The sequence below is a fragment of the Electrona antarctica genome (assembly GCF_951216825.1).
Source record: "Electrona antarctica genome assembly, chromosome: 20".
In the NCBI taxonomy this organism is placed as follows: Eukaryota; Metazoa; Chordata; class Actinopteri; order Myctophiformes; family Myctophidae; genus Electrona; species Electrona antarctica.
In genome coordinates, this window is record NC_136801.1 from 38,296,583 (window position 1) to 38,309,168 (window position 12,586).

The window sequence follows — 12,586 nt, forward strand, 5'->3', positions numbered from 1 at the left end:
ATGACGTATCACTGTAATAGCCTAGGCCTACTGTCCCAAATTTGGCACATATTAGCTACATTTATATCTATTGTTTGTGCTAAATTCAAATTGAGTATCTCAACTTAATATAGCATCTGATTGATGGCAGTAACACAAAGATTATTTTTTTCATTAGAAATTCATTCCGTCCAAAGGGATACCGGAGAACTCGCCGGTTTACCAACTCGCCGCATCGAGAATTCTTCATCAATATCTTCATCGTTATGCTAAGATGCTGTCTTCATCAGTATAGTAACCCACAGATGTTATAGTTCATTTCCAAAAAAGTGATGACATTATTTTGTGCAATTAAATGGTCAGCATGATAAAAAGGTGAGTAGGCCTATGACTGTGAATATGATACCAATGATATTTCAGGATATTGTTTATTAATGAATTACATTGTTTCGGTACTTTGGTGTTTAAACTTTAGCATTCATACTTCATCTAGTGTAAACTAAAATGCACTAAACTAATTGTAATTGTTGCAATGTAATGTTGCAATGCAATGTTACACACATTTCTTTATGCCTATTTAATTGTACATGTTTAGTTCCACTTTTGCTTTGGCAATGTAAAGTATAATGTTTTCTCATGCCAATACATTGAATTGAATTGAATAGAATAGAATAGACAGACAGGCAGACAGACAGACAGACAGACAGACAGACACGATAGAAGTGATATAATGTATCTGTAAAATAAATAAAAACATAAATAAATAAATTAAAATAATAAAAAAATAATAATACAAATTTAACATATTCTATAAAAAGGCATTTAGGTTTTTTTTTACCGTTTTATTTTGAAGCCATTGTCACTGAGGTTTCACGTGTGACGTCACCCCCTGGCCCTGCCCACACGGTCCGGGTCACGTGGTGTCTGTCCAGTAAGAGAAGTTTCCGTGTTTACTTCTTCTTGGTGAAGATAGAACTGAACAACAACATACTAACAGTGAACAGCACATACAATACATTACAGACAGTCAGTGGTTCATGGAGAAGAAGCAGGACAGGATCTGTCACTACACGCACCGCCATGGCCTTTCTGAGGAGCAGAGAGAGATCTAAAGAGAGGTTTGTTTGTCCCTGAAGGCCGACGCCACATTAATTAATGAGCTTAGATGAATGATCATTTTGTCTTGTCTGCAAGCAAGCGACACTGTCTGTCTTGCGATGGGAAGAGAACGAGTGTTTATACCTACTCCTTGTTTTTTTTACTAACTCGAGTCGTAGCTGCACAACTATTAAATGATTTATTTATTCCTTAGATGATAACTTTTTAATTTCAAGGACCGCCATGTAACTCTGAGAATTTGGGTCCAAATGGACCAAATGGGTCCATTTTGTACACTCTCAGAGTTACAGACCTGTAAGGCCAAGGTTCCATGTGTACGCTCTCAGAGTTGCAGACCTGTAAGGGTCCATTTGGTTCCATGTGTACGCTCTCAGAGACAGTTACAGACCTGTAAGGGTCCATTTGGTTCCATGTGTACGCTCGCAGAGTTGAAGACCTGTAAGGGTCCATTTGGTTCCATTTGTATGCAGAGAGAGTTACACATCTGTGAGGGTCCATTTGCTTCCATGTGTATACTCTCAAGAGTTACAGACCTGTAACTTTATTTGATTTATCGGATTAGGACAGTTTGCAGAATATACTGCTGCAAATTTATAGTACACTGTCATCCATTCATTGATTGATTGATTGTTCTTATTGCATATTATATGCATCATTAAGATGCATGCTGCTTTGCATAGTTCAGTGAGCTTAAGCATTATGCTCACAGTCTTATGATGTGTGATGGAACCAAAAGGACCGGTCAGGGTCCATTTGGTTCCATAACTTCCATTTGTACGTGGACTGTGGGACAACGTGGGAATTTCACAAATATCGTTCACGTTAGAATGCATTATTAATTACGTACCCCATATGTTTTTGAGGGGCGCTAGCCCCTCCAATGCATGGCTTTAAAGTACTTATGATGTAATTAATTTGCCAGCCAAGTATATGAATTTTAGTTTAGGGCACTAAATGACAACACAAGATGTCATGTGGCCGATATAAATGCATCTTGTAACTTATTTGGTTTCATACAAGAGACACCGTGACAGGTTGAAATGCTTGACAGCGGAATCGATGACACAGAAGCAACCTCAGTTGTTTTGTTTGTTTGTCTACGCCCCCAAAAAAATCTGCATGTGTGGCCGCCTCACACATGATGCCCCGGGTGGGCATGCTTAAAACAAACATTAAAAAGTCCACATTCTTGGCTGCCTCGTCATGTACTGTAGCAGCCAAGACTATGATGATGATGATCAGGGGCGGCAGGTTCCTATAACGGCAGTGGGTGCCCCCCGGCCCCACCTCCCTGCCCCCCCCCCCCCGCCGCAGCGGGGGAAAAAACATTTTTTTGGTACTTTATAATTTACAGTTTGCTAATAAATACAGTGGTGCGCGCTTTCAGTTAATCACAACAATTAACGAACACATTAAATTGTTTCAGCATCTTTTTTCAACATTTCAGCATGATCAACAGTAAATAATTACATTTTTGTCAAGTCTCAAGTCATGGCTCTTTACAGACGGGCCGACACAGACAGCAGCCTCTCCGCTGACTGTGTTAGTGTTGTGTTGCTGCAGGAGACGGAGTGTGAATGAACCGTGCGGTCACTGGAACAAAGCCACCGTATTAGCATTTGAATACCTGTTCTGTGAACACCGTAAAGGTGTGTGCGCCTACGTGACAAAATGACCAGGGGGAGGGGATCTTCAGCCTTAATCTCAGTGGGTGCTATTTGGTTTATTATTTTTTCAGTGAGTGCCCAAGCCCTCAGGCACTCCCAAAGTTGACGCCGCTGATGATGATGATGATGATGATGATGATGATGATTATTGCATATTTTTTGCATATTTTGAGATAAAAAATGATCAAATGGAGCAGTGTGGTTTTCACAGCAGAGTCCGGGGAAGGCCCAGAGGTCTCCCCACAGCAAAATGAGGAACAGTTTTAGAGATTTTAGTAGGGAAGTAAGACTGTTCACACTATTATAGGTTTCACTTTCGCCACGTACATTGTGAGACAATTAAATCAAATCGAATGAATGTGAATAGTTGTTTCAAGACACTAGAGTTAAAGGAGCATTTCAGACTAGAAGGCTTTCTTACCTTTATTTGTAGTTACGTGACGTTTGTAGTTGCGTGACGTCCCCACCAAAGAGGTCCAGGTGTTATTTTGTCCAAAAGCGCATTATTGGCTATTTCCCCTACCATAAGCCCTCAATTCAATTAAATTCAATTGAATGGGGCATTGAGTTTTTGTGCTAATTCGCTTATTTCCATCGCTCTAAAATCATTTTGTTTTGTATATATCCTGTCTTCATAATGTAAATAGTATCCCAAGCGGCACACTTTACTACTTATTTCAATGGAAATAGGCGAATTAGCACAAAAACCCAACCCCCATTGAGGGTTGTGGTAGGGGAAATAGCCAATAATGAACTTTTGCACAAAATAACACCTGGACCTCTTTGGTGGGGACGTAACAACTACAAATAAAGGTAAGAAAGCCTTCTAATCCGAAATTCTCCTTTAAGGTACTTTCAGACGGGCATCGATTAACGCAGATGTTGTCGCCTTGATCAATGACAGGTCTGCTCACGAGGAGCATGACAACGCAAGCGTAAAAAAAAAAAGAAGCTAAACAGAATCCAGGTCTAGTCAGTCGCGGGCATGTGCACATAACGAGCAGGCGCACGACAATTTCACGGGACCGCGGCAACGTAAATACGCCCCCCGACTTTGTCGCGCGTATATAACAAAAAAAAGAAAACGGCATATATCCTTGTACAGAGCCCTGAAGGTCTCCGGCCAACCATAATGGGTTAAGTGGTTTGTATAAGCCTGTGTCACTAAACCTCTGTTGGATAACAGGCACTGGATCTACTGTATATTCTGTTCTGAATGATGCCATTTTCATGTACTCTGTTTTCTGTTTGTGTCTCCCCCCTCCCCCCCCCAAGATTTTCGCTGCTGTTGCTGGATCTGGAGGAATATTATTTTGAGCAGCACATCGCCCTGCTCATAACTAGAAGCTCTCAGAAGGACAGGTAAGAGACACATCATTTATTACAGATGTTAACCATACAATTATTTTCCTTCCCTATACCGATTCCGATACCGGCTAGAACCTGCGTATCGGTCGATATGAGCACCGATCTGATACCGGTGTGTAATTTAACCCATTTTGGGCGGGAACCCCTTTTGGTGTTAGCAGATCTACAAGCTCATAGCGTGCCACCGAGTGGCGCGCTACAAGCTTGTAGGTCTGCTATTTTTGAAAAATCGAAGAACCACTGACGTAGAAACATAGCTTTTTCAGAAAACTAGTGTCAGGATGTAGAAGACATTTTTAGAATCTGATCTCAGGTCAAAATGGGTTAAGGCTGTCAGACCCTTACAGGTCTGATACTCTCAGAGTTATGGGGGGTCCTTCAAATCAAAAAGGTTGGAGAAACACTGATATATGAATATGAATACATAAAAAAATGCATTAATAGTCAGAATTTGAGGCAGTATCGACAAAGATTTTGATACTGGTATCTAAGGGGCTCAGGGGTAGAGTGGCCGGTAGAGCAGCCAGATGGGAACTGTGAGGTTCACAGTTTGATCCCTGTGGGCTCCCCCAGCACTGGGGGCGACTGTGGTTCAAGAGGTAGAGCAGGTCGTCCAATGATCCATGGGTCGGCGGTTCGAATCCCGGCTCCTCCTGTCTACATGTCGAAGTGTCCTTGGGCAAGACACTGAACCCCAAATTGCTCCCGATGTGCTGGTTGGTACCTTGCATGGCTTCCACTGCAATCGGTGGATGAATGTGTGTGTGAATGGGTGTATTTAATGCACAATCTATGTAAAGCTCCTTGGATTAAGGCGCTATGTAAATGCACCATTTACCCCAGAGTTAGTGTTGAAGTGTCCTTGACCAAGACTCTGAACCACTAATTGCTCCCGATGTGCAGGTTGGTGCCTTGCATGGTTTCCTCTCTGCCATCGGTGTGTGAATGGGTGGGTGAATGGGTGAATGTAATGCACAATCTATGTAAAGCGCCTTGGATAAAGGCGCAGTAACTAGTAACTATAATTGCACCATTTATCATTTTATCAAGCCTCACAGCAAGTCACCGCCTCTCGGTGGCTTACATTGTTTTGAAAACGCAGAGCTGCATGTATGCAGTGATATCCGATCGCTGGACGTTGTGTTGTCCTTGTGCCACGTGTTACGCCGGGGCTCCACCGGGCGTGTCACGTCACGCGTGTGTGCGTCAAAAAACAAACCGGGGCAATTTGAATGCAGTCACGCAACGCAACGCAACGCAGGCAGTGGAGCCACCCTTCATTGATTAAAAAGGGAACATTCCCTGACGGTGACGGAGACGCGACGCTGACGCGCCCGGTGGAGCCCCGGTGTTATGAATACGACATAAAATATGTCCCTGATCACACGCTTGAATAGGCAGGAGAAGGGCGCACACCAAAATTACTGACGTGCCAAAAGGCCTTCCCTGAAGCCGACAGCAGCGATAAGCACAGTGCAACCCTGGGTCACAGCAGTCAGCATGTGCTGTGTAACTCAATCTGTCGCGTCACTCAAAACTAATTCCACACGACTATAATCACACAAGACATTACGGTTATTTTTTATTCAGAATTGTGTTTCTGATATGGCCCGAAAAGGTTCCTTAACCACTGATATAAGACTGATGTGTCTAAAATAAAGACTTACTTTTACAAAAAATGTGAACCAAGACAGCAAGAAAGACACAGATGGTATATAAAATCAGAGGCGTATCTACAATAAGGCAAGGGCAGGCGTCCGCCTGTCCAAATCCATTTCTGGCCTGGCCAAAATCTATACAATGAGAAAAAAAGAGGACAAAAACAAGACCTGAGAACTATTAGTGGACAGCTGATTGGCCGTTGCGGTAGAGCGCGACCCTCACTCACCCATTGGAATGTAAATGCATGCCTTTCAGCCTTTGTATCCTACTCGTCTGGCAGGTATATCTCTTTGAAAACCTTTAGTGCTACGATTGTGCGCGGGGAGACGACAATTAACACATATCTAGCCTGCCCAAAACGAAATTCCTGGATACGCCACTGTATAAAATGTCACTATTTGAGAGAAAATGGCAAAGAGGTTTTACACATGCTGTCTGAGTGGGTGTACAGAAGCTGTACAGAAGTTCTCTGAATTACACAGTGAAATGCACAGTGCTTTATGCACGTTATCATCTATTGTGGTTTGATAAATGTCTTCCAGGCGTCATGAATCTTAAAGACAAGACACAAGATGGCAATAGTTACCATCAAGGACATTTCTATAATAAGAGCTGTGTTGCTATTAATACATGTGAATCTGATTGTCCGGCTGGTGAGTGGTCATCTTATCCTTCCTATTGGATTTGATTGATTTGAAACCTTTACTTCAGCGGAATCCATTGAGACCAAGGTCTCTTTTTCGCCCTGTTGTGTACAAAAAGGAACCAATGAGGTATGAGGTAAAACCAGTATGAGGCCACCTAAAACATATTTTAGCTGTTAGGACATTTCAGTAACATTCTGTCAACAGAGATATGTGTTCTGTGTCAACGTGACATGAGCATGGCAGTTCAATCAATCAATCAATCAATCAATCAATCTTTATTTGTCACATACATATTTAAATACCTATCTTTAAAATGCAGTGAAATGTACGTAGGTCAGCCCCACAGAAGTGAGCAGTAAAACAGGACAAGAGGACTAAAAGCTAAAATAAATCCTACCATTTAAAACACTTCCATCCCTAAAACCAGCAAGACTATAATAAATAATTAAGTTAGACTACAATACTAATAATAATCCATAGTCCATTTGTGTCATGTCCATGTGACACAAATGGACATTATTATTAGTATTGTAGTCTAACTTAATTATTTAAGTTCAAATGGGCCATACACGGCTCATTAGAAATAGCCCCAGGGTGACATGATTATTACAGTTAGTTATACAACATAATACATTAGAAATTAATTATATATTAATTTAAACCTATCGGACGTCTTCATTCTTTGCTCGTCCAATGCAACTAACCGATTCAGGTGGCATTTGACAGATTAAACGTGCTTCATTGTTGGGAGTTAGTCAGGACTGTTATAAGCACAAGCACACTTAACTTTACGCTGTAAAATAAAAGATGAATAATTGCATCCTTGCTGTGTTTTGTAAACTGTAAACAACTTGTTTTGCTTACAGGAAGGTCAGAGGCTCGTTCAAAGTGTGCTCCAAGTCCATCATATTCGACCCGGAAGATTTTTCAGAACCAATTTTAAAGGTATATTGTCATAGCGTGTTTATGCTGTTGATGTGTTTTTATTTTTAAGTGGTGCAACCACTCCAAGGAACAGCAATGTCCGTGTTAACCTATGTGACTATGTGTGTGGCTATGAGTACCAGTAGGGGCAAAAGTGGAGCTGTTGTGCCAGAAGCAGAGAGAGAGAGATAGTGTTGCACTGTTGCCTAGTGCTAATTACAGAGAGAGAGAGAGAGGCAGAGGGAGAGGGGAGTTGCACCACTCAGTTTACACAGGTGTGGTTTTTTATTTTAGCACACCAAAATGAAGTTGCTAGAGACATGTTGAATACCAACATCTGTTCATAAGCATAATCTCTGCTTGCACTGTGATGGCATTCATACAAATACAAAAAGCTCTGTTCTGCTTAGTAAAACCAGGCTCTCTTTTCAAATATCCATGTTATGTGTCCTCAGATCCCTCTAAAAGACTGTAATAGGATTGAATTTGTGGAGGAAAAGGGAAACCCCTTCAATGAGTGAGTATATACATTTTATATTGTACATTGCTTAACCCATTCTGGGCGGAAACCCCTTTTGGTGTTTTAAGCATTATGTTATACTTTTAGCTATTGAAAAACAGCAGATCTATCTATCGTAGCGCGGCACCGAGTGCCGCGCTACGATCTTGTAGATCTGATATTTTTTGAAAAATCGTGAAAATGTGGCGCAAATCTTTGAATATATATTCGTTTTACTCATATCGTTGCTTCTGGGGTGACCCTGGAACAACATATTTTCAGATGGGGGTCGGCGGCCAAATACAGATAATTCTGGGGGTCCTTGACATGAAATATTGAGAACCACTGATATAGAAACACATTATTTCAGAAAACTGTCAGGATTTAGAAGAATTATTTTTTAAATGTCAACGTCAGGCCTTAAATGGGTTAAATAGTAACACTACACACTAACAGAGCAAGGGAGTACTGTGAATGCGATGCTAACAGTTTTGGTGAGCGTTCTACCCGACAGAGACGACAATGTACACAGCAATGGAGTACTGGGATATTTTGTATTTGAATGTGTTTTGAACCATGTCTTCCTCTTAGGAACAAGCCTTCTAGGATCTCTATCCAATGTGAGCAGGTGTGTGTCCTACTGTATACCTATTTTGATTTGATTGTTGGTCTTAATCATAATTAGCTCGTGCATTCTTTTTGGTAGTAAATAAATATCCAAATTCTTCTGGGTTTCAGGTTTACCACATCAAAGAAAGCAATGTGATCGCACCGTACACAAATCAAAGGGTAGGTGTCAGTCTATTGTGTGGTGCAGTGATTGCCCAACGTTTTAGCCTGAGACCCAAAAGAGAAATGTGATGTCTCCCCTGGGACTCAAACTAGTAAAAAAAATCACACCTGTGTGAACTGAGTGGTGCAACTCCCCTCTCCCCCTGCCCTCCCCCCTCTCTCTCTCTCTGTCATTAGCAGGCAACAGTGCAGCACTATCTCTCTCTCTCTGTTTCTGGCACAACAGCGCCACTTTTGCCCCTACTGCTACTCATAGTCACATAGGTGAACCAACACATAGGTGAACCAACACATAGGTTAACACGGACATTGCTGTTCCTTGGAGTGGTTGCACCACTCAAAAATAGCCGATCTACAAGCTCACAACGCATCGCATGGCAATGAATTGTGAGCTTGTTGATCTGCTATTTAGATGTTCCCAAATGGACCCACTGTTTGGGAAACGGCGTAATAACGACTGCTAACATCAAATACATAAATTATTCTTATGGTCTCGTAAGCTAGTCCTCCAAGCGTTTACACACACACCTTCATTCCTTTTTTAACCCATTCTGGACGGGAACCCCTTTTGGTGTTTTAAGTATTATGTTATAGTTTAGCTATTGAAAAATAGAAGATCTACAAGCTCGAGCTTGTAGGTCTGCTATTTTTGAAAAATCATGAAAATATTTATTTCAGAAAACTGGAGGATTTAGAAGATTTAATTTCGAGGTCAGGCCAAAATGGTGTGTACACGCATTGAATGACCCCTCCGTTCTTTCCCCAGGGGAAACACAAAGTTGTCTTTCAGCTGGAGGTTTGGAATAAAACCGAGGATGTGGTACAAACGTTGCTACAGGTACGTTCACATTCGCAAATTCTACGCCGAGAGAAACTATCCCCAAAATAGCAACAATAGCAAAAATGTTAACTGAACTGGCAAACTGGTGAATCATCAAGACCATATAACATTTGATTCTGTGTCAAAAAACATTTATTTATTATTATTTATTATACATAAAACGTTAATAATAGCCATGGTTGTGTGTATATGTCATGTCAGCTTCACAGAGCATCCTGCCTGGACAAGCTCGGAGACCAGACCGCCATGGTGAGTAATGTACATCAATTCAATTCAATTCAATTCAAAGGGCTTTATTGGCATGAGAAAACATATGTTTACATTGCCAAAGCAGAAAGCACAATACAGCAATACAATCAAAACAAAAATGATGTAATGATTTGAAAGTCAGAATCTTCAATAAGTCAATTTCTATGTACCAAGATCACTGGGGTTCTCTCAGTGTGGGGTCCAGGCGTGGGGGGATCCAGGGTGTCCCCAGCTTAAATGATTGATAGTTAGGAGGAGCTAAGTGGACGCTTACATGTCTGTCCTAGTGTCCTTTCTCCAAGGTAGGCGGGACATGCCCGCGGTGAAATGGACCTGTGGCTTCTGATTGGTCTGTGGTGCGGGTTGGGGGAAAAATGCGCTCTGCACAACTACTACTGTTGTTGCCCTCCATGTCTCCATCATTCACTAAACTCACCCCACACAGCTACTGCTGTTGTCCTGCGACGTCCCCTTATCATTCACTAAACTCACCCCACACAGCTACTGCTGTTGCCCTGCGACGTCCCCTTATCATTCACTAAACTCACCCCACACAGCTACTGCTGTTGCCCTGCGACGTCCCCTTATCATTCACTAAACTCACCCCACACAGCTACTGCTGTTGTCCTGCGACGTCCCCTTATCATTCACTAAACTCACCCCACACAGCTACTGCTGTTGCCCTGCGACGTCCCCTTATCATTCACTAAACTCACCCCACACAGCTACTGCTGTTGCCCTGCGACGTCCCCTTATCATTCACTAAACTCACCCCACACAGCTACTGCTGTTGTCCTGCGACGTCCCCTTATCATTCACTAAACTCACCCCACACAGCTACTGCTGTTGCCCTGCGACGTCCCCTTATCATTCACTAAACTCACCCCACACAGCTACTGCTGTTGCCCTGCGACGTCCCCTTATCATTCAATAAACTCACTCCACACAGCTACTGCTGTTGCCCTGCGACGTCCCCTTATCATTCACTAAACTCACCCCACACAGCTACTGCTGTTGTCCTGCAACGTCCCCTTATCATTCACTAAACTCACCCCACACAGCTACTGCTGTTGCCCTGCGACGTCCCCTTATCATTCACTAAACTCACCCCACACAGCTACTGCTGTTGCCCTGCGACGTCCCCTTATCATTCACTAAACTCACCCCACACAGCTACTGCTGTTGTCCTGCGACGTCCCCTTATCATTCACTGAACTCACCCCACACAGCTACTGCTGTTGTCCTGCAACGTCCCCTTATCATTCACTAAACTCACTCCACACAGCTACTGCTGTTGTCCTGCGACGTCCCCTTATCATTCACTAAACTCACCCCACACAGCTACTGCTGTTGCCCTGCAATGCCCCCTTATCATTCACTAAACTCACCCCACACAGCTACTGCTGTTGCCCTGCGACGTCCCCTTATCATTCACTAAACTCACCCCACACAGCTACTGCTGTTGCCCTGCAATGCCCCCTTATCATTCACTAAACAAACCCCACACAGCTTCAGTTTTTTTGTAATACTGAATCTGACAGTGAGTGGACTACTGAATCGTTTACTTTTTTACTGTAGGTTTTTACTCTCAAGTCTTGAACGGCACTGTTTTTTTCAAGAAAGTAGAGTAGAGTAGAGTAGAGTAGTGCTGGCTGATGACGTATCAGCAACAACGTGGCTACGTACCAAGTCGACGTTATGAAATTTGAGTCAAGCAGCCTAGCTGTCCAGACTGAGTAGCGAGTGACAATTTAGAATCACAGAACGCAGCGATTCAGGCTGGAACCCATGCTAGATGAATGGACCTTCCATGAGCTCTGGTGGTCTGGGCAAATCTTTCTTGGCAAATCTTGTCAAATATTCTCTTAACTCATTCACCGCCACCAGGGGGCGCCACAAGTCCCAGACCGCCACCATATATATCTTTTTTTATTTTATATTTCTTTATTTTTAAAAAAAAAAAAATCTATATATATATATATATCTTTTTTTCCCCCCATGTTAAAAAACACGAAAAACACGTCCTTGGCGCTCCAGGACATCATGAAAAAGAAGTTAAATAAGTCCTTGGCGACCATTGAGGGGCACAACATTGTTTCAGTTGAGTGTCGAGTGGCCGACTACTTTTATGAATATGGGGGTCCTCGACATGGAAATGTCGAACCACTGCCCTATATAATTTTACACGTCTCTCTTTCCAGATTGAAGCTAATTTACAGTCACGACTCGCAAGATCATCATTTGACAAAAACAAGTATGTTCATGTGAAGCTGAAATGTGTGGAAGGATGCGTGTCATACTGTTGTGATAGCGATTTGACCTGAGATCAGATTCTAAAAATGTCTTCTACATCCTGACAGTTTTCTGAAAAAGCTATGTTTCTATGTCAGTGGTTCTTCAATTTTTCAAAAATAGCAGACCTACAAGCTCGTAGCGCGCCACTCGGTGGCGCGCTATGAGCTTGTAGATCTGCTATTTTTCAATAGCTAAAGCATAACATAATGCTAACACCAAAAGGGGTTCCCGCCCAAAATGGGTTAAGACCGGGAAATAACCTAATCTGTGTCATTTTAGATTTGAGCTAACCATCCAGCATTATTTTATACTTTGGCTATTATAAAATAGCAGATCTACAAAGCTCATAGCGTGTCACTTAGTGCCGCACTCTGGGCTTGTAGATCTGTTATTCTATTATGTCCTGGGAACAACATATTTTGAAATGGGGGGTCCGCGGCCATTTCATTTTGTATAGCAACATAGTTTCTCTGGTTAATGTATGTTTTGTAATAATAATAATCTAAATCTACAAAGTAACTAGTAACTCAAGTTTTCAAATATA

The 12,586-nt window shown here is 42.2% G+C and overlaps 1 protein-coding gene across 1 annotated transcript in view; it reads left to right on the forward strand.

Moving 5' to 3' along the window:
* The first annotated feature begins 962 nt into the window (after positions 1 to 962).
* Positions 963 to 12,586, forward strand: part of nsmaf (neutral sphingomyelinase (N-SMase) activation associated factor) — a 49,130-nt gene continuing 37,506 nt past the window's right edge. The window contains exons 1-9 of the mRNA XM_079489943.1: positions 963 to 1,097; positions 4,041 to 4,127; positions 7,309 to 7,387; positions 7,822 to 7,883; positions 8,457 to 8,493; positions 8,604 to 8,654; positions 9,424 to 9,495; positions 9,700 to 9,747; positions 11,949 to 12,001. Of these exons, the coding sequence (XP_079346069.1) occupies positions 1,060 to 1,097; positions 4,041 to 4,127; positions 7,309 to 7,387; positions 7,822 to 7,883; positions 8,457 to 8,493; positions 8,604 to 8,654; positions 9,424 to 9,495; positions 9,700 to 9,747; positions 11,949 to 12,001 (527 nt within the window). The 5' untranslated portion in view covers positions 963 to 1,059. The remainder of the gene's footprint in view (positions 1,098 to 4,040; positions 4,128 to 7,308; positions 7,388 to 7,821; positions 7,884 to 8,456; positions 8,494 to 8,603; positions 8,655 to 9,423; positions 9,496 to 9,699; positions 9,748 to 11,948; positions 12,002 to 12,586) is intronic.